The sequence below is a fragment of the Hypanus sabinus genome, chromosome 10 (assembly GCF_030144855.1).
Source record: "Hypanus sabinus isolate sHypSab1 chromosome 10, sHypSab1.hap1, whole genome shotgun sequence".
In the NCBI taxonomy this organism is placed as follows: domain Eukaryota; kingdom Metazoa; phylum Chordata; class Chondrichthyes; order Myliobatiformes; family Dasyatidae; genus Hypanus; species Hypanus sabinus.
In genome coordinates this window covers 58554493-58575242 of record NC_082715.1, presented here as the reverse complement: position 1 = coordinate 58575242, position 20750 = coordinate 58554493, and the positions used below count along the sequence as shown (strand labels likewise).

The window sequence follows — 20750 nt, the reverse complement described above, 5'->3', positions numbered from 1 at the left end:
TTGGATATGCTGGGTGAGTGGGCAGATACTTGGCAGATGTCATTCAATGTGAATAAATGTGAAGTTATCCACTTTGGAAGCAGGAACAAGAGGGCAGAGTATTGTCTGAATGGTGTAGAGTTAGGTAAGGGAGAAATGCAAAGAGACCTAGGAGTCCTAGTTCATCAGTCAATGAAGGTGAATGAGCAAGTGCAACAGGCAGTGAAGAGGGCAAATGGAACGTTGGCCTTTATTACAAGGGGAATTGAGTACAAGAGCAAGGATGTCCTTTTGCATTTGTACAGGGCCCTGGTAAGACCACACCTGGAATATTGTGTACAGTTTTGGTCTCCAGGTTTAAAGAAGGACATTCTGGCAATTGAGGAAGTGCAGTGTAGATTCACTAGGTTGATTCCTGGGATGGCAGGGCTGTCTTACGCAGAGAGATTGGAGAGATTGGGCTTGTACACACTGGAATTGAGGAGCTTGAGAGGGGATCTGATTGAAATGTTTAAGATAATTAAAGGATTTGATAGGATTGAGGCGGGAAATATGTTCCAGATGTTGGGAGAGTCCAGTACCAGAGGGCATGGATTGAGAATAAGAGGTCAGTTATTTAAAACAGAGTTGAGGAAAAACTTCTTCTCCCAGAGAGTTGTGGAGGTGTGGAATGCACTGCCTCGGAAGACGGTGGAGGCCAATTCTCTGGATGCTTTCAAGAAGGAGCTAGATAGATATCTGATGGATAGGGGAATCAAGGGATATGGGAACAAGGCAGGGACTGGGTATTGATAGTGAATGATCAGCCATGATCTCAGAATGGCGGTGCAGACTCGAGGGGCCGAATGGTCTACTTCTGCACCTATTGTCTACTGTCATCCTTCTGAAATGCTAAGTACAGACCCAGAGACATGAAAAGCTTCTCATATATTAAGCCTTTCATTCCTGAAATTATTCTCGTCAACATCCTCTGGACCCTCCACGGTGCCAGCATATCTATCCTTAGACATGGAGTTCAAAATTGCTCACAATATTACAAATGAATCCAACTGGTACCTTACAGAAGCTTCGGCAGTGTACCTTTGCTCCTGAAATGAATGCTAGCATTGCATTTGCCTTCTTTACTACCAATTCAGCGTACAAGTTAACCTCAAAGAAATCCTAAACTATGAATCTCAAGTACCCCTGCAGCTGATTTCTGAATTCTCTCCCCATTGAGAAAGTAGTCTATTACTCCTACCAGAGTGCATAACACTATGCTGTAGTCTTTGCTTATTCGTCCAACTTGTCCCAGTCCATGACACTATCTGTTCCACACTTTCTATCTTACTGTTTCTGTATCCACAAGTACATGGCCCTGGTGTTACTTAAGTGTTTGCTCTTGTTCGAGTTTTTGTTTTTTATCCTCTCTTTAACTTTTTCAATTTTTCCCACAATAGACCATCCTACGTATAATCATCAGACCTATAATCACTAGCACCATTCTGTAACCTGCTTGCCCTCCAGTTTCATGATGCTCAGCAACCAGTGACATCCTTGACCTTGGCACCATGGAGGTAATATATCATGTGACAATGGAGATGTCTACCCCTTCATTTTATCACTATTGTTTTTTATTCTAGCGTCATATAGCAGGGAAACAAATCCCTTGGTTAACCAAGATGCCCATCTAGGCTAGTCTGACTTGCCTGCATTTCACCTTTATCCCAGTAAACCTCTCCTATACATGTACCTTCTTCCCCGCTGTGCACTTAAGTCACCCATGATATCTGTCACCGGCTCTAGCTACAACCTCTAAGCCATTCCCCCACCCCCACTGTTCTCCCCACTGCAAAAAGCATCACCCTCAAGAAGAGGAGTCCTGAAGAAGGGTCTCAGCCCAAAATTCAGACTGTTTGTTTCTGTAGATGCTGCCTGACCTACTGAGTTCCTCAGTATTATGTGTGTATTGTTTTGAATTTCCAGCATCTATAGATTTTCTCTACAAGTCTGTTGTTGCCAGTATAATCGTCTATGTGGTGGTGTGCTGGGGAAATGGAATCAACATGGGTGATGCCAACAGGCTCAATAAGCTGATTAGAAAGGCTGCCTCTAAGTCAAACTGGACACATTGGAGGCTGTGGTAGAATAAAGGACCCTATGGAAAATCCTGGCAGTTTTGGACAATTTTTCACACCCTCTGCATGCCAACTTGGCTGAACAGAGGAACACTTCCAGTAATAGACTAAGACAACTGTGCTGCTCCAAAGAGCATTATATGAGGTCATTCTTACCCTCAGCCATTAGGCTCTATAATGAGTCAACCTATAAGCCGGGGAAGTGATGACCCCCTCCTGCTGGACATATTTTATTCATTCTACTTCCAATATTTATGCACTAGTAATGCTACTGTGACACTGTAATTTCCTTTGGGATCAATAAGGTACCTATCTATCTTTACCATGTCTATATTTGATCAAAGAACAAACTTTGGTAGTAAGACCAGTCCTTCTTTAAATAAGGCCAAACACAACCAAGAAATCTCAATAAATCTTTTCACTCACCATTGCAAGCACACGATTTGAGGCTGTGCTCTGCCTCACAGAAAGGAATGCATTCTCCATTTTTGCACTTTCCCATGTCCACACAGATTGTCTGGTCTGCTGCGTTTCCAGGAGCAGGACAGAACTGGTCAGTCCCTAACAATAAGAAATGCCATTAGTTTAAAATCTTGTATTAGGGAATGAATGTCCAGTTTTAAGAAAACACAACTGAATTGTTTTTCTGGCTACAGTATACACTCAGTGACTACTTTATTAGGTATCCCTTGAACCTGATAAATAAGCTACAGAGTATATGTTCGTGGAATTCTCTGCAGTAGCCCATCCTCTTCAAGCTTCAACTTGTGTGTTCATAGATGCTTGTGTGTAAAAATACAAAGGATCAGCAGTTTCTGAGATTCTCAAACCGCCCCATCTGGTACCAACATTCATTCCACAGTCAGTCACTTAGATTACATTTCTTCCCCCATTCTGATGTTTGGACTGAACAACAACTGAACTTCTTGACAATGTTTCACACACAAAATGCTGGAGGAACTCAGCAGGACAGGCAGCATCCACTGGAAAGAGAACAGCTGACATTTTGAGCAGAGACCCTTCATTAAATTCACAAATTGGAAGTGCCAGTGTAGCACATCATATCAAAAGAGGCAGTGGTCTCTTCCAAGTGGAAATATGCTCAATTTCTCTCCTTCAGGGGGCTTCCACCTCAAAAGCATGTGCTACACTGATATTCACATAAGGACATGTGCATTTTGCCTTCATTTCCTATCATGTCAGCTACTTCCAGGCAGTAAATATGTTGGAAGTCATAGGAACGTTGCAACAATATCACAAGTAATTTACCATTATTAAATATTAATTTGTTCCAATGGGAGTCAAAACTTCTGTGACCTTTTGTGCAAGGTGCTGAATTTTATTTCCTACGAACTACAACAGCGGCATTGAGAATCCCACTGAACAACATCCTTGGAAAATAATATACGGGGCTTATCAGGCACATACATCACATTATATAGTTATGCATAAATCCAACTCCAGAATTAGTTTATAGTAAATCATTCTCAGTACCAATACATGAAATCAGTCATGCTAAATTATTCTAAAATAGGATTTGCCCATGAGCCACAGCCCTTTCAACAGCTCTTAATAACTCCTTCATATACAGTCATTGATGAAAGGATGCCAAAAGGTAAGCAGCACTACATTGTTTTTGTATGGATATGTAGTGAGCAGCCATGGTCTGAACTGATAGGCATTTTGCAATGTTGATGTATTGGAGGTACAGGAGCTAATAGTCACTCCACTTCAGCAACGAAAAAGCAGCTGCAATTCCTCATTCTAAAACGAAGATTACAATGCAGCTTTCATTCATGTGTCCCTACAGCTCTGATGAAGGCCGCTAAGGGATGAAATGGCTTCCATGATTCATGTTACACCTTTGTTTCATTTTCTTGTGTCCTTTCAGCTAGCTAATGACTGCTAAGGGTTGAGATGGCTTCTGAATACCTATAAAATCTTTCAGAAGGTACACCTGGTTAAATTTAATGCACACAGATTTTGGCTACCACTCACCTGTACAAGTAGATTCCCCTTTGCATGTTGCATTGATTGCTTCCTGGCATTTCTTCCCAGCTTTTTCAAATTGGCAATCCCTGCAACATGGGCTGTTCTTGTCACTTTGGAAATAATAATAATAATTTTTTTAAAGAGTTCCATCTCCAGACAACTACATAGAAATCAAAGAATGATCAATTGCAAAAATGCATATTTAAGTATATTGTTGTTAGAATCTATTTTAGTATTTATAAAGTACTGTGAATTCACAATGTAGTTTTTTTTCCCTTTCTGTGTATTTACACCAATAGAGGACTTAACAGTTTAATACCAGATAATAATACCAAATAATTAATCAGAAGAATATATTTACTTCTGTTCTAAAACATAAAAGCCATCTATGAACTTCCCATAAATTCTATGTAGACTTTAGCAAGAATCGTGCTTTATATAGATTGTGCATGGAAAGCTAGCCTGGAAAGTTAGATCATATATGATCCAGGGAGAGCTAGCCATGCTTGATGGTAGGAAGCAGCTGGTAATGGTGGAAGGTTCTTTCTCGGACTGGCGACCTGTACTTAGTGGTGTGCTTCAGGAATCCATGCTGGATGCACATTTGTTCATAACTTATATAAACTATTGGGATGAAAATATGCAAACCATGGTTAGTAAGTAGGTGGTATCATGGATAGCAAAGGTGGTTATCAAAAATTATAGGGGAACCTTGATCAATTAGGTAAGTGGGCCAAGGAATGTCATTCAATTCAGATAAAAGTGTGAAGTGTTGCATTTTGGGAAGCCAAACTAGGGCAGGATATTCACATGAAAGACAGAGCCCTTGGGAGTGTTGAACAACAAAGGGTCCTTGGAGTACAAGTACATGGTTCTCTGAAAGTGGCATCACGGGTTGGCAGGTTGGTGAAGAAGATGGTTTATACACTGTTTTTCATCAGTCAGGGCATTGAGCATAGGGTTGGGGTGTAAGCTTGCAATTGTACAAACAATGAAGAGGCCACACATTGTGCTCAGTTTTGGTTATCCTGCTATAAGAAAGATGTCATTAAGCTGGGACGAGTGCATTGAAGATTTACAAGAATGTTGCCAGGACTCAAGGGCCTGAATAATAGGGAGAGATGGACAGGCTAGGACTTTATTCATTAAAAGTCATCTATACAAGTACATGGATCGAAGAGGTTTAGATGGCTATGGACTAAATGCATACATGTGGGACAAGCTCGTTGGGAAATATGGTCAGCTTGGATGAGTTGGCCAAAGGGCTTACTTCCATGCTGTATGACTCTACCAGTTGGTACAGTTTAGAACAGAATATAATTACAGAAGTAATGAAAAGGAACATTAAGGTGATATTAACATTCAAACAATGGCTAAACAAAACTGGCAATGGTACACTTGAGTGCAAATTCATGAAGTGTATTCAGGACAGCATCTTGGAACAAAACAAAATGCAAAAGCAACTAGCAAACAATATAACGAATCAAAATTAATTTAGGTTATCTTAGCAGAAGGTCCTCTGGGTTAAGAGAAGTCAAAACGAAACAGAGTTTCACATTCCAGTTGAAAGTAAGATAGTTAAAGTAAAATGTTAAAGGTCTGTCATTTATTTTACCTGCATTTTTTATCTTTCTTAAGTTTGCATTGATCAGTACAACATTTGTCTTCATGGAGATGTAAAAGCCCAGGGTCACATTCCTCTCCTTCATCTACACGCGAATTGCCACATACTTTATTGTTCCTTTTTTGAAAGCACTTGGATGCTTTATTAATTAGAGTCTGATAAATTGATCGCTTGCTGCAGTTGGAGAATAGCTAAAGAATCATACACATTGCATGAGTTACATAAGTTTACAACCTACTGTAGATTTCAAAAAGCAACTCATTTTAACAAAATCCATGCAAGATGTAGTGATCTAAACATTGGTGACGAAAAGTAGTTAACCCGAAACATTAACTCTGCCGGGCATTCTGAGTGTTTCCAAAATTAACATTTTTATTTTAGCTATGCACTGCACCTGCTACTATATGGTACATTAAACTGAACTGCAGCATAGATAATGTACTTGCCTTAAATTTTTGCTACATTTCTAAACACAAAACCTAGATCAAAATTAACACATGTCCAACAATGTACATTTAAGAATGAAAGACCTGTAAAACCAATGTTAAATGTCTTTTGCATACTGCAGCACAATGGAAACTTGGATGTATTTTGTCTTAATATAAAAGTGCTGTAGTGTCACTGCTGTTGTGACACAACACATTGTTGCTCAAGACCCAAATACAACCTCAACACAGATACAGTCACTACAGATCAGTCAGGGAACAAAACAGACAGGAAACCTGGCAAAACCTGATTACAATCCTCCTGCATGTCAATTTAAATTTGTGATGAATCTGAAATAACATACACTGGTATCTGCTACAATAATATATAACTGTCTTCCCCTAAACGTCACAGGCTGGCAAAATTAAAATTTTAGATCATAGGAAGTTTTTTTTATTATTCAGGAGGGAGCTAGAGAGAGCTAGAGGTTTGAATTGTCATTTCCACTTCTTCAGTAGGTTGCTTCCAGATTAATGAGCACTTGTTATTTAGTTTCATGGCCTCCCAATTACATTGCACCACTATCTGAAATACAGCTAGCTTTGTAAAATGGAGCCAGTGAGCAACCAGTAGGCTATTAGACCCCAAAGGGTATTATGATAAACCAGTATCTGTCCTTCATCAAATATTGACACTTTTGCACTTTGAGCAGAAATGGTCAGAAAATAATCAAAAATAGAAACTCCCCTCCGATGCGCTTTATCATTTCAACATTTTGGGGATTTACTAAAACCTTCTTGGCAGCATAAATTGGACTCATGCACAAAGTAAATTTCTTTTCAATTTATCTTCTCAGCAAATGAATGAACTGCAACAGAAAAACTTGTTACCCCTGTACTGAGATATAAAATTCCCACAAAAGCTAACACTGTGGCCTCCTAACAGATACTAGTCATCATCGTCATGTGCCATACTCTGCCAGCGCCTCGGAGACCACTTTCTTCCACTGCAATCTGTCGGCAGTCAAACCTCTTGCATCTCTGGCCATGAGGTTGGCCCACTTCTTGAAGTTGTCGATCCAGGCTGTCCTCTGTCTGCCTCGGGAACAGCTTCCTTCTACTCTGCCTTCAAGCACAGTGTGTTCCAGTGTGTCATCAGTTCTTGAGATATGTCCAAAATAACAAAGTTTCCTTTGGATAACAGCTTCCAGAAGTATTGGTTTCATATCAGTCTTTTCTAGGATGAAATTGTTGGATCTCCTTTCAATTATTGATACCCTGAGGATCTATCTGTATGTCCACATCTCAAATGCTGTCAACTTCTTTTCATCAGCTGCTTTTAGGGTCCCATGTTTCACAGCCAAATAGGGTTACTGGCCAGACGAGACTCTTGAGGAGGCGTCTCTTGGTGTCAGTGCTCACAGATCTATCTTTCCACATGTTCCAGAGTTACAGATATTTGTATCTACTGAAATACTGAAAACTCTGAACAACATAGTCACATCTACAAGAAATCATACAAGGATAACAAAACTTATGTTGAATCCAAGCTATCAATACAGATCGGATTCAAATTTAGAATTCAGATACACAATTCAATGTCCCACTTTAGGGAGTTAATGGAGTACAGTGAAAACAAAATTGATAATCTAACAGGCTGGTTTAATGTCTTCCATCTGTAAGCAGGGAAGACAATGCCAAAAGCACTATACAGTGTATTATGTTGTACCTTATTATTTTCCTGGTCACCACTCACTGCGATAGGATACATGACATACTTTCCACCATCATCATCAGTGGGAGCACACTCATGACTATCTGGGTCATGCTCTGCTCCAAAATTATGGCCTAATTCATGAGCAGTGACAAGATCTGCTTCCTGTTTTTGTAAATAAAATCAAGACAATTCTTTGGTTATACAGCTGTTTACGAGTTGTACATATCAGCAGTTTCAGCAAAGACCTGTAGTTTGTACATATTTTCACTTATTACAAAACTCATTATCCTTTTTTAAAGTCTATCTAGACCAAATGATTTATTTTAAAAATTTTGTACATTTCAGTTTTCTATATATACATTATTCATAAAGAGCTAGCACAGACTCTGTAGGCTAAGTGACCTCATCCAGTATCATAACAAATCAATGAGACCACGGCTCTGAGATCTCGTAAATGTTTCAAAGCATAACAGGATGCTATACTTAAGAATGTTTTATTATAAAACAATATGGGACATCTTTGTATTTAGATACAGCACAAAAAGATGAAAATATTCCCAAAATGCTAAAAATTAACTGAGTTAAATCTCTACCATTTCCTCCACCAAATAACTTGATCCACAAATTTCAAAGTTTCAAACTTCAAAGTTTTCATATTTCATATTTCAAGTCAAGTCAAGTCACTTTTTATTGTCATTTCAACCATAACTGCTGGTAGAGTACATAGTAAAAACAAGACAACTTTTTCAGGACCATGGTGTTACATGACACAGTACAAGAACTAGACCGAACTACGTAAAAAAAACACAACTCAGAAAAAAACTACACTAGACTACAGACCTACCCAGGATTGCATGAAATATTTTCTCACAAAATAGATCTTGTAGGCCATTAAGTCTATGCTAACTCTCAGAGTATTCACATCAGTCCCACTCTCCCACTTACTGCATATCCCTATAACTTACTCTTGTACACAGGGCCATCCATTCAGCCCAATTTCCTTATCACACATCTATTTTTGGAATAATTTACACTTGCCAGTTAACCTACCAGTACAGATCTAGGATGTGGGAGGAAACCAGAACACTCAATGGAAATACATGCAGTCACAAGGAAAACATGCAAAATCCACAGCATGAGCCCAAGGTCAGGATCAAACCTAGGCTGCTGGAGTCATGTGGCATCCACACAGATGCCATGGCATTGTGTCACCCCATTTTTAGATGTCAGAGGGAAAAGGACAAACTTAAAAATATAGAGAGGAATATTCAAAGAGAAATTAAACCACACAAGGAGATCAATAAAAAACATGATTAGATTTCATTCTGTTAACATTTTATAGAAGAACCCAATGATACCATTGTAAACCATGAATCATTTGAATCTAATTGCAACATGTAACATCTACATTTTGCTTAAAATTACAAACAAGATATTTTTAAGGAAATTTTCAGTGTCATGCTGAAATAGCATTTTTGGTTGAAAATAACCAACCTAGTTAATCTGCTTCCTTAGAAAGAAAATAAATAAAGAATTTTGTTTAGTTGATTTTCATTTTTCTATCCCATATCTTTTTACTGCAGTCAGATTTACTATTAACAACATAAGAGTAATCCTACACTTGAAAGGCCTTTTCAGTAGAGGTAACAAATGTGGGCAGAAGAACTGGCTGAAAAAAAAGCAACCAAATCCAAAGCATAACGTAGCATCGACACACAAGATCCATATTTAGCAATTCTAGTCCTGATATGCCTAGGCACGTCAGGAGATTGAAAACTTTAATTATTTTTGAAATTTCAGCTGCTGATTGAGCCAGAAATAAAACAGCACTATCAAGAACATATGAGCATACAAATACAGCAGTCTGGTATAACAAAGAATACATTTCCCCAACAAATTAATGCCTTCAACAAAAAGCATATTGCAAAAGTCAAGTCAAGCAATTTCTAAATAAATATAAAAACAAGTATTGCATGATTTACCTTGGTCAGAATTGTTTTTCCATAATTCTTAGTGCTTGTTAATCCTGTATTCAGGTAAACTGCCTTATGCAAGATTGGGTGATTATAGGCTGGTGAAAAAACATTCCTAGTTGATACAGCTATTGAGGCGGTTTTCCCAAAAGACAAAGATAAAAGATTCTCATTGTTCTAGTCTCAGAATAGGATTGCAAGTCTTCATTTTTCACATTACCTAGTTTTAATTATTCTTAGTAAAAGCAATGCAAAACAACATTTTATAAGCATACCTCCCATCAATACCCATGCTATAAAAATGATAATATTAATAATTTGTAAGGGCTATCTCCATGATATTTTAATATGCAGCAACAACAATGAAGTTCACCAATCCTAGGTATATATATTAGCCCCATCATTGTTATATCAGCCTCATTTCCATTAACCTCTTTTCATACAATACAAACAACTTAAAATATTAACATTTTATTAACATTTCCTCAATGCTAAAATGAATTTTTGAAAATAAGTTCCATTTGGATTTGGACTTACACGTGGAGTAACTATTACTTAATGCTCCTGGTTTTGGAGTTCCAACATGTGCGACCAGCATGAGATTCACCAGCTGCACACATGTGCAAATTGGCTCCAGAATCTCATCTTTGTTATACTAATTTTACTTCAACAATGTGTGTCCTATAAAATAATCCAACTTAAAATAGTAACACAATGCATTTTATTCATATTTCTTCATCAATTAAGTAAATATTGGAAAATTAAAATTTCATTTACATTTGGACTTACGTGTAGGGCAAATACCACCCAAAGCACGTGGTTTTGGAGATCCAACATAGGCGAGACCAAGTGTTCCATGTTCAAAATCTTGGTAAGTGAACAAATGCGCAAGGCACACTTTGGATGCTCTATCTGCTATATCAGCACTGAATTGCTTTAAAAAAAGAAAACTAACAGATAGAAAACTACACAGTCATAAACTGGGAAGTTAATTTCTAAATAAATTCAAGACACAGGAATCTATAATCTACTGGATAATCTATAATTTCACACAGTCTGATTGTCCAACATGTTCCTCAAAATGAATTTCATTCTGCATGCTTTTATTTCTGCAGAGTGGGCTTTCACAGTAGTAAGGAGAAGGAGCCAATTGCCTAGAATGCCATTATGGCCTCCATGGGTCAAATGCTCTCTTTTTATGATGTATTTCACAATTCTCTGTTTGGAAAATTAGCTTGGCCGAAGGAAACAAGAAATTATCTAAGATAGAGTTATCTTCCATCTTTTCACCTGGAAGTAGAACTGCACAGTTTAGATCAAAGATGGTGCAATTACTATAGTTAACTTTACACAAATTTTAAAACCAATACTGGTAAAGTATAATACACAATAGATTCCAAAAATATACACTGGTTGTGTGAAAAATGCGTAGTGATCCACTAAGAAATTTATTCCAATAATTCAGATTTACATGATAACTCCAGTGTCTAAGAAAAACATTATTTAACTATTGTCTTATTAATTCTTTCTTACCTCTAATAGAGGTTTAACTTCCCAAGCATCTTTGTCAGCTGGAAAGGTTCCCTTCATATTGTAGTGTCTCTTGCCTGAAACAACCTTTGTTGGTTCTTTTTTAACAATGATCTGCAATTAAAAATAAGCAAGCTGCATTTAAAAAGCGCCTCTAATGTAAAAAAAAATGCTCAAAGCAAAGAACAGGCTTGAATATGGTTGACCTAAAACTTGGCCTTAGGTTGGTTTGAAGACAGATATTAAAAGGAATTAGAGGGATAAGTGGCAAAGCAGAGAGATTCAGAGTGGGAGCTCCAAAATGAAGGGCCTCGACAAATGTGGGCATAGCATGGGTGAAGGAAAAAATGTTAACAAGCCACAGTAAGAAGACTGGAGAAGATTAGAGAGATGAAAATGAACAAAAGCATAACATTATTTACCACATCTCAATAAATGTGAGCCATGAGAGACTGTGAGGCATATCAGGATGAGAAAAATGACTTTACGTCATGGTAAAGGAGACCATTCGAGCATTCAAACTGAGGAGTGGAAATTAATGTAATAATTGTGATAAGATATACTAAAGTAATGGTAAAGTCACAGTATACTAAAGGTCCCATTGTGAACTAATAACATTGGATTAGAAGGTGGTTCTTCTAAAGGAGTAAGAGCAGCTGCGATCAACATTGAAAAGCAGAAACAATGCTAATATTCTCTGGATAATGCAGTTACATAACAGTTCTAACAAAAATATACCAGAAGAACCTTCCTCATCAAGCTCACAACCCACAAAGTCACTCAACTTTATTTCACAAGAACACAAAAAAAAAGTAGCAGGCTTCCCACGCCTGCCATACCATCCAATGCAATTATAGCAGATTAGCCCCAAGATCCATCTTCCCTCTATGCCAGTACCCACAATCCTCAATTCCCTGATCCTTCAAATACTTATCTATTTCCTCTTCAAATATTGCCAATGACCTAGCCTCCATGACCCACTGGGGTAGAGAATGGAGATTCACCATTCCCTGTAAGGTCATGTCCTACACCTAAGTTTTAAATCACTGGTCCCTTTTCATGTAACACATTCCTTCCTTTGAGATACTTCCACTAGCTTCAACATCTTAGATGTTCTGTAAAAGCAGTGCTTTTAGAATGTTTTGGTTTTGGCTCAAAAAAAATAAGGGGCTATAATATTCAACTGAGGAATGCTGTGTCAGCCACACAGGATGGTGGAATTGAGAGAAGGTTTCAGACAGAGCTGGGCGGAGTGAGATTTGTGATGGACAGCGTGAGGTGGGAGAGGTTTCAGGTTAGGATGCTGAGGATACCATGGGAAGGAGTGTCCCTGGTGCACAAAGTGCTTTGTGCAGATAAATAGATCCAAGGAGGAAGGACCAATACCCTCAAGAAACCACCTGTTTGTTCAAGATGGATTTCAAGCGACATTCAGAATGTGGTGTGTGCTTTCACGCAGACTGTGGGTTCAGTGCGCAAATAAAAAGACAACTTCAAGATGAGCTCCAACTTTATGTACACATTTGGTCTGTGTTAACTGTAGTGGGCCTCTTTTTTTCCTTTTCTCTTTCTTACTAACTATTCGATAAAGCTGAAATTTGTAATTATATTTGTAAATATACAGCCACTTATTTGGGACAACTCTTAAAGAACAAAAACTAAACAAGAAAATAGCCAGGATTCCCTTTGTTTATTTGGGACACTATGCTTCTTAGTTAGGACAGGAGACTGCTGTTGAACAGTTTCTAACAAGAACTACCGTTAGCACTACACCATGCTTAGAGTGAACAGTTTTTAAAATGGCATCAGTTGCAGGAGGTTGTGTTCAAAAGGCAGTGATTTTTGTCACTAACAGTTGGTGAGAAATATGCAGTAAGACAGTTCAGAACTGTTTTGCTCACTGCGGTTTCAAGTATTCAAGCTTGGAGATATGAGAAATGGCCAGGAGTGAAAATGAAAACGTGTGTTCATTACTTCATTACGTTATGAACTATGAAAAATTAGAAGGTATCCACAATCATCTTGAATGTTACAATGAAAATTAAGATTTGGAGTGTGCAATCATTGAGACATTGTTTGAAGGCAGTCCATTATCTGCACGAGGTGTCTGCACTGATTTTGTTCATTTACCATCAAAAGAACATGGCAGCTTACTTTGAATGAACTCCTCCATTGCTAACTATTAGGAACTAGTACACAGTTTTATACTACTGCAGTAGTATTGGTAGTATTCTATTTTGTTCTGTATTTCCTTTAAATACATGATTTGTTACTCAGTTAAATAGAAGTTGGCCTTTTTTATACCTTTTTAATTATTTCCATGAAATTTCAGCTAATTTAGGCAGCAGCTTAATTGGTCCAAAATGTACTGGGCCCAGTGTGCTCAGCAAAACGGAATCCACTGTACTTCCTTATTTCTAAATTTCAGATCTCTTATAATGACGGCCACATGCCGTTCGCCTTCATAACCACTTGCTGCTATCTCATGCACAAGAATTACTGGCTTCTTCTGTACTTTGCTCATCCACAAACTTTCACAGATGCCTTTATTCCTCATATTGAAGAGTGTAACCTTGTACTTTCAGACTTAGCAAATTCCATTTGTGAAGTTTTCACCTACTCATTTAACCACTCTATATCTTCTTGTAGAATCCATACTTTTACATCCAACTTGAATACCAACTGCCTTCTGTGTGATAACTAGTCTATGCTACACACTTCCGCTAATAACGTGATTTGCTCACCACCCTTTGATGTGGTAGATTATCACATACATTCTAAAAAAAATCTAAATATATGACTTTAATGAGATCCCTTCTTTGGAATCTCCTGGTTACATCCTCAAAAAACTTTAGTACATTTGTCAAACATGATACACTTTTCACAAAGCCATGTCAATATTATTTTTATAAACTTGGTTTACTAGATTATATGTATATTAAAGTCTCCTAAGATTATTTTATTACCCTTGTTGCATAGATCTCAAATTTCTTGAGTTCTGTTAGGCTTTACATTACAAGTATACTGTGCCTATAAAAAATATTCACCCCCACCCACCCACCCTTGGAAGTTTTACAACATTGATTTAACTGTGATTTGGTGTATCATTTTAAAGGGGGTGAATACTTATGCAATCAATTATTTTGTGTTTTATATTTGTAATTTCGATCACTTTGTACAGATGTTTTCATTTTGACATAAGAGTTTTTTTCTGTCGATCAGTGTCAAAAAAGCAAATTAAATCACTGTTAATCAATGTTGTAAAACAATAAAACATGAAAACTTGCACGGTGGGAAGGGGGAATACTTTTTATGGGCACTGTATTTGAGCCTTTCATCAACACTCAATGTTTTCTGCCCTTAATTTTGAACTCTACCCAAAATTATTCCACTTTTATTTTCTGAATTAGGATCCTTTCTCTCTAGTGCCTTCATCCTATTCTTTATAATAAGGCAAACTCCTTTACCATGTTGCATACTTCTATAATATGCAGGCAATGCAATTAATTAGGAAGGCAAATGGAGTGCTGGCCTTCATTATGAGAGGATCTGAGTGCAAAAAAAAAAAAGACACATTCTGGAAATTATGTTGTGCTTTGGTATGAACTCAGCTGAATATTTTGTTCAGGAATGGTTTCCCTCTCTGAGAAAGTATACAATGGTGATAGAGGGAGGGCAAAGGAAGCTCACCAGATTGATTCCTGGAATGAGCAGGTTGTTCTATGAGGACAGATAAAATAGATCAAACCAATACTCCCTTAAGTTAGAAGAGCGAGAGGTGATCTCAATGATGTGCAAAACTTGTACAGGATTTGACCGGGTACAGGCAGTGATGATACTCCTCCAGCTCTGGTGCCAGAAATGCAAATTAAAGAACTGGCCATTAAAAAGTAAGATGAAGAGAAATTTTTCCCCAGATGTGGTGACTCTTTGGAATTCTCTACCTAGAAGGGATGCAATTCTTTCAGTTGTGAGTCTAAGTGGATTCAAGACTGAGACTACTTTTCTTTTGAAACAGTAAAGGAGGGTAGTGCTGGGAAATAGCAGAGAGATTCAGATCAACCATGATCCTTCCGAATAGCAGAGCTGCCATGAGTGGCCAAATGGCATACTCCTGCATCAAATTCATGTGTTATTTCTCTTATATCACGTCAACTTTTATTTTATTTATGATCTACTTATCCCATCTCTGAAATGCACTCCACATTTTGTTAAACTAAATGCTATATAGCAGGACATTAGATTCTGATTAGCTGACAGCTTGTTGATCTTTGTACAGTCACTAGTTTGGTATCCTTGCTGCATTGTGACTCAGTTTTTATGATAATTATATTGGCTAGTTCTCACTCTTGTTGAAATAATCACAGTTTCATGATTTTCAATACAAGCTCCTAATTAAATTTTTGAGGTAAATTGGACAGTCAACAACAACATGAACTTTGCTACATGGTCTTCAAAATGTAGAAAGAAACATAATAAATGTTAGTTCTTATAACCATAAGCATAATGAAATACAGTTCATTTGGATGATTTTCAAATGCTTTCTGAAAAATAAATCCAATAGGTTTCAGAAGTTTTTAGTATGGTTATTTCTGCTTCATGCATTAAAGTTAAAAGTTACAATCACTAACAATTTTTTTTTGTTTAATTTAATTACCTCTTCTATCTGCAAACCATAACCTCTGAATCCAGCATCATTCCAAGAGGTATTTCGATAAATGTCATCCACCCGGTCAATTAATTCTATCTGTGTTAAAAATTATGACAAGTACGTTAAATCAGGAAATGAGCAATCAGAAAACAATTTGTTCAAACTGAGCTAGATCACAATGGACTTATTCTGTGCCTCACAGTTGCATTTCAGTCACACTTACTTTTACAGATAGTCGCTCCCAACCTTATTAGCCATCCCACTAGTCAGAGTAGGCCACAAATGATGAGCAGGTTGCAACTGTGGAAAATTAGGCTAACTGCTGGACCATTCAATGAAGAGCAGCAACTACATTCATTGCCTGCTAGATGTGCCAATTGTGGTGGCATAAACTGAGATGCAATTTACTGAGAGTAAATTTACAATTACGTTACCTCTAATCAGTAACTTATGGAATGCCCTGAAACTCTGTGTCAAGGCTAGAGCTAAAGTGAGAGGTTACATAGAAAGATCTGACCTTCAGTTTATTCCATATACTTGTGCTGCATTACACAAGCATAGAAATCTAGAGTGTGCTTAAACACACACAGTATCTTTGGAACTGCCAATTACCCATCAATTTAACTATGCCCAATATGTATAGAATTATAAAAAAAAATCTTCACATATGTTACTAATAAATTGCATTTAGGGTTCTCCTTTCTATATTGCATACATGTAAAGTAATATATTCCAGATCAAGTCTACTTGCAAGTACGAGTTGATTAAACTGGGTTTGCATTCACGCAATAACAGAAAACATTCTACCAAAGTGCAGGCAAGGTTTATACTTGATTTGAAAAATGAAATTAAGCATAATGACCTGGACCAAAATACTTAGATATGTTTCAAACAGAATACAAACAGAACAAAAGGAAATGTCTAGGTTGTCTGAGACATATTTTAAAAACATTAAATTCTTAGTTCAGCATTGCTGTTTTCCCTTTATAATGCATGATAGAACATTCCAAAGGCATTATACAGATTTACAAACTCAAACTTTTCACGATATACTTATTGACTTGATATTTAAGTGAAAACTTATTTACAGGAAGAGAAATGGGTTATTTACTGACCCATTTTTCTGCCCACTATCAATGAATATATTGGTGGGCAAGCAGACAAATGATGTTAGAGAAAGCTTGAGAACTAATGCAGTTAAAAAAATTGCCAATATAAAGGACTTAAAAGGCTATTTTTTGTTTTCACTATATGACACAAACAAACAGAAATGTATCTTTTAATTTACAGGCCGCCCCAGGTAACAAGCATCTAACTTACAGAGGCCCATACCTATGAGTGAACTCCCCAATTATTAGATTCAAAAGTCTAGCAAATGTATATACTTTCTTTCCTCCAAACAGCGGAACTAGCTTTTTCTCTCTATCCACTTTCAGTAATTGTTCTTTCTAATCAGTCTTTAGTACTTTTAATGTCATTCATTACAACAATGTGGGGGTATGGTTAATATATCCAGTGATTTTTTTGTGCATTTTCCAACTTTTAGACAAAATCAACTGATGGATTTCTGTGAAAACAAACCTGTCTGTCATCTGGGGATGGCTTGTAGATCACATCCTCGCTCCACTGGGTAGTTCTAACACTTGTTTTATATTTCACCCATCATTTGGATTAGGTAAAACAAAAAGACAGGAATGTAGGAAATGACATAAAACAATCTTGAATCTTATGGTTTACTTACCAGATAATTAATAGTGATGCTCTCTTCACTACGTCCCATGTGCTTGAAAAAACGATGATCTGCTACTACTAGCATTTTACAGGTATTCTTTTCAGGATCTAGAGGCATCTTCTGCCGTTTTTGTCGCTGGATATATTCTATCAAGGAATTAAAAATTTCTGAGTCATTTGGAAAGAGATGATTTGGATCTTTCCAAAGTAAATAAAAACAAGATACATCTTAGAAAAAGACAGCTGTGTAGAATACAACAAAAAAATGGTTACTTGAATTATTCTAGTATAAATGTTTATTGATTCTTCGCCTCAGACAATTAAAATAATTTTTTAAAATCTTGATTAGTGCATCATTTACTGGAATGACACTCAGCTGTTTAGTGCACTGAATTCTGCAGTGGAAAGATGTCCAGAAGAGCAAAGTGGCTTCCAGCACAAGTAAGTCGAATGGATCTGCTAAAATCTAATGGTTAACCTAATCACGAACCTTCTGATTTTTACAAAAACTTATGAAAACATGCACATTATCAAATGCAATGGAATCACGGAATCAAAAGGAACTTTACAAAAGAGGAAGCCATTTACTCTATTGTGACCATGCTGGTCAGAAACAGCAGCAGTTTCCATCACTGGTTCCTCAAATACACATTTGTACTTTTAAATTTGTCAAGGGGTAATGCTTATACAACCCTTTTAAGCAGCAAGTTCCAAATATTCTACAAGTGAAAAGAAACTTTTCCTTATCTCCTCTCTAATCCTTCTACCAATTCTTGTAAAGCATGCCTCATGATCTCACAATATTCACTTTATCTAGGATCCTTGCAGTTTTACACACCTCACATTTCCCTAGCCTAATACTGCATTGCAGTATAAACAAACCTATAGCTATCCAATCTTTCCTCTTAGGTTAAAAAAATACTAACTAATGTTGCAAATAGTTCTAGCATAACTTTAATACTCTTATATTCTACATTTTGGCTAATAAAAGAAAGCATCCTACTTCCATTTTTACCATTTTATCTGCTGTCAGATTGCCAGCAGGTTGTAAGAGTGGGTTCCCTCACCTCCAACCCTCTGACTGCGTAGTGAGTCCCCTCCCTTACTCCCTGTATACCCATGATTGTATCGTCACCCATAGCTCTAATCTGCTAATTAGATTTGCCAACGACACACATTGATAGGCCTTATTGCAAACATTAACGAGATGGCCTACAAAGAAGAGGTCATCTCTGACACTGTGGTGTCAAGCAAACAACCCATCCATTAACAAAGGAGCTGGTTGTGGATTACAAGAGGAATGGAGATGGACTAACCCCTATTGCCATCAATGGATCTGGGGTTGAGAGGGTAAACAGCTTCAAGTTCCTCAGCATCCACAACACCAAAGACCTCACGTGGTCTGCACACACCAGCTATGTGGTGAAAAAGGCACAACAGCACCTCTTTCACCTCAGACGGTTGAGGAAGTTTGGTATGAGAACCCAAATCCTAAGAACTTTCTACAGGAGCACAACTGAGAGCGTCCTGTCTGGTTGTATCACTGCCCGGTATGGGAACTGTACCTCCCTTAATTGCAGGACTCTACAGAGAGTGGTGTGGACAGCCCAGTGCATCGGTAGTTGTGAACTTCCCATGATTCAGGACACTTACAAGGACAAGTGCGTAAAAAGGGCCCGTAGGATCAGTGGGGACCCAAGCCATCCCAACCACAATCTATTCCAGCTGCTACCATTCGGAAAGTGGTACCGCAGCATAAAAGCCAGGATCAATAGGCCCCGAGACAGCTTCTTCCACCAGGCTATCCGACTGATGAACTCACCCAGACTTGACTATACTCTATTTTACATTGACTGTTCTATTTATTACAAATGATTATAAATTACTATGATTGCACATTGCACATTTAGACAGAGATGTAACATAAAGATTTTTACTCCATGTATGTGAAGGATATAAGAAATAAAGTCAATCCAATTCAAGTATCTGCAGACATACACTCCAAGGTCCCTTTGTTTCTCCACATCTTTGTATAAAATTATTTTTTTTCCCAGGACAGGGAATTCTAAAATTAGGAGGTTTAATGTAAAAGAGAAAAGATTTAAAAGGAACATGAGGGGCAACCTTTTCATGGAGAGGGTGGTGAGTATACAGAATAATCTGCCTGAAGAAGTGGTTGGGGCAGGTGCAATACTTACATGGATATGTGCCAAGTGCAGGAAATTGGGACTAGCTGAGTTGCGGCTGTATAGCTCTGTAACTTTCAGTATCTTTCCATTTATTAAAACTTGCTTTATTTCACCTTCCCAAATGCAATACCTCAGTAATGTAAAGTTACCAGCTTTCTGCCGAACCTATTCAATCACTATATATTCCCGTAGACTAAAGATGCATTGTCAACTGTATGGTCTTTTTCTCGTATCATCTGAAATTGCTTTTGAATTATAAGAGGCTTGGAGTCAAGTCAGTGAGACTTGAAAGCAGATTGCAAATGGGAAAATATCTTAATTTTATATTGTAAATACAACTTTACTTCTTAAATAAAACAAAGAATATCTGACTAGTAATTTACTTTTTGCAGCAAATTATGTAAACAAATAACTACCATATCTCAATATAGAGGTGCAAAGGCAGAGCTGCCCTGTTTTAGTGGCGGAAATAAAGTGCTGGCTAAGATAAGAGGAAGACACAAAGACCAAAGTGTTAACTTAGACAAACTGGCTTGGTAAGGAACCAGGACTTAAACAGATTACTACATGTACATGTATAAAAAGTAATAAACTAAGTCTATTTGTATATTTTTAATTTACAAGATTTGCACAAAGTTACTAATATTACATTTTAAGAATTTAATGCGAAATCATTGCCCACTAAGACACAGAAAATAAACAGTCAGGAAACACTCTCATTCATAATTGAACAAAACAGCAAAGCAAAAGGCAGTAGGAGAAACCTAAAACATTACGGGAAGTAAATGGTAAAAGTCAAAATATGTCTTTGACAAGAGTTAA

The 20750-nt window shown here is 37.3% G+C and overlaps 1 protein-coding gene across 4 annotated transcripts in view; it reads right to left on the bottom strand.

Annotated features, from left to right (window-relative positions):
• adam17b (ADAM metallopeptidase domain 17b) overlaps positions 1-20750 on the bottom strand; it is an 84008-nt gene that overhangs the window by 22305 nt on the left and 40953 nt on the right. The window contains exons 6-14 of one of the 4 annotated variants that reach the window (XM_059981901.1): positions 17750-17886; positions 16015-16104; positions 11361-11471; positions 10605-10761; positions 9837-9955; positions 7867-8016; positions 5704-5903; positions 4095-4198; positions 2523-2657 (exon numbers count right to left, since the gene is read on the bottom strand). In XM_059981901.1, the coding sequence (XP_059837884.1) occupies positions 2523-2657; positions 4095-4198; positions 5704-5903; positions 7867-8016; positions 9837-9955; positions 10605-10761; positions 11361-11471; positions 16015-16104; positions 17750-17886 (1203 nt within the window). The remainder of the gene's footprint in view (positions 1-2522; positions 2658-4094; positions 4199-5703; positions 5904-7866; positions 8017-9836; positions 9956-10604; positions 10762-11360; positions 11472-16014; positions 16105-17749; positions 17887-20750) is intronic. The other 3 variants (XM_059981903.1, XM_059981902.1, XM_059981904.1) reach the window with 3 other exon arrangements.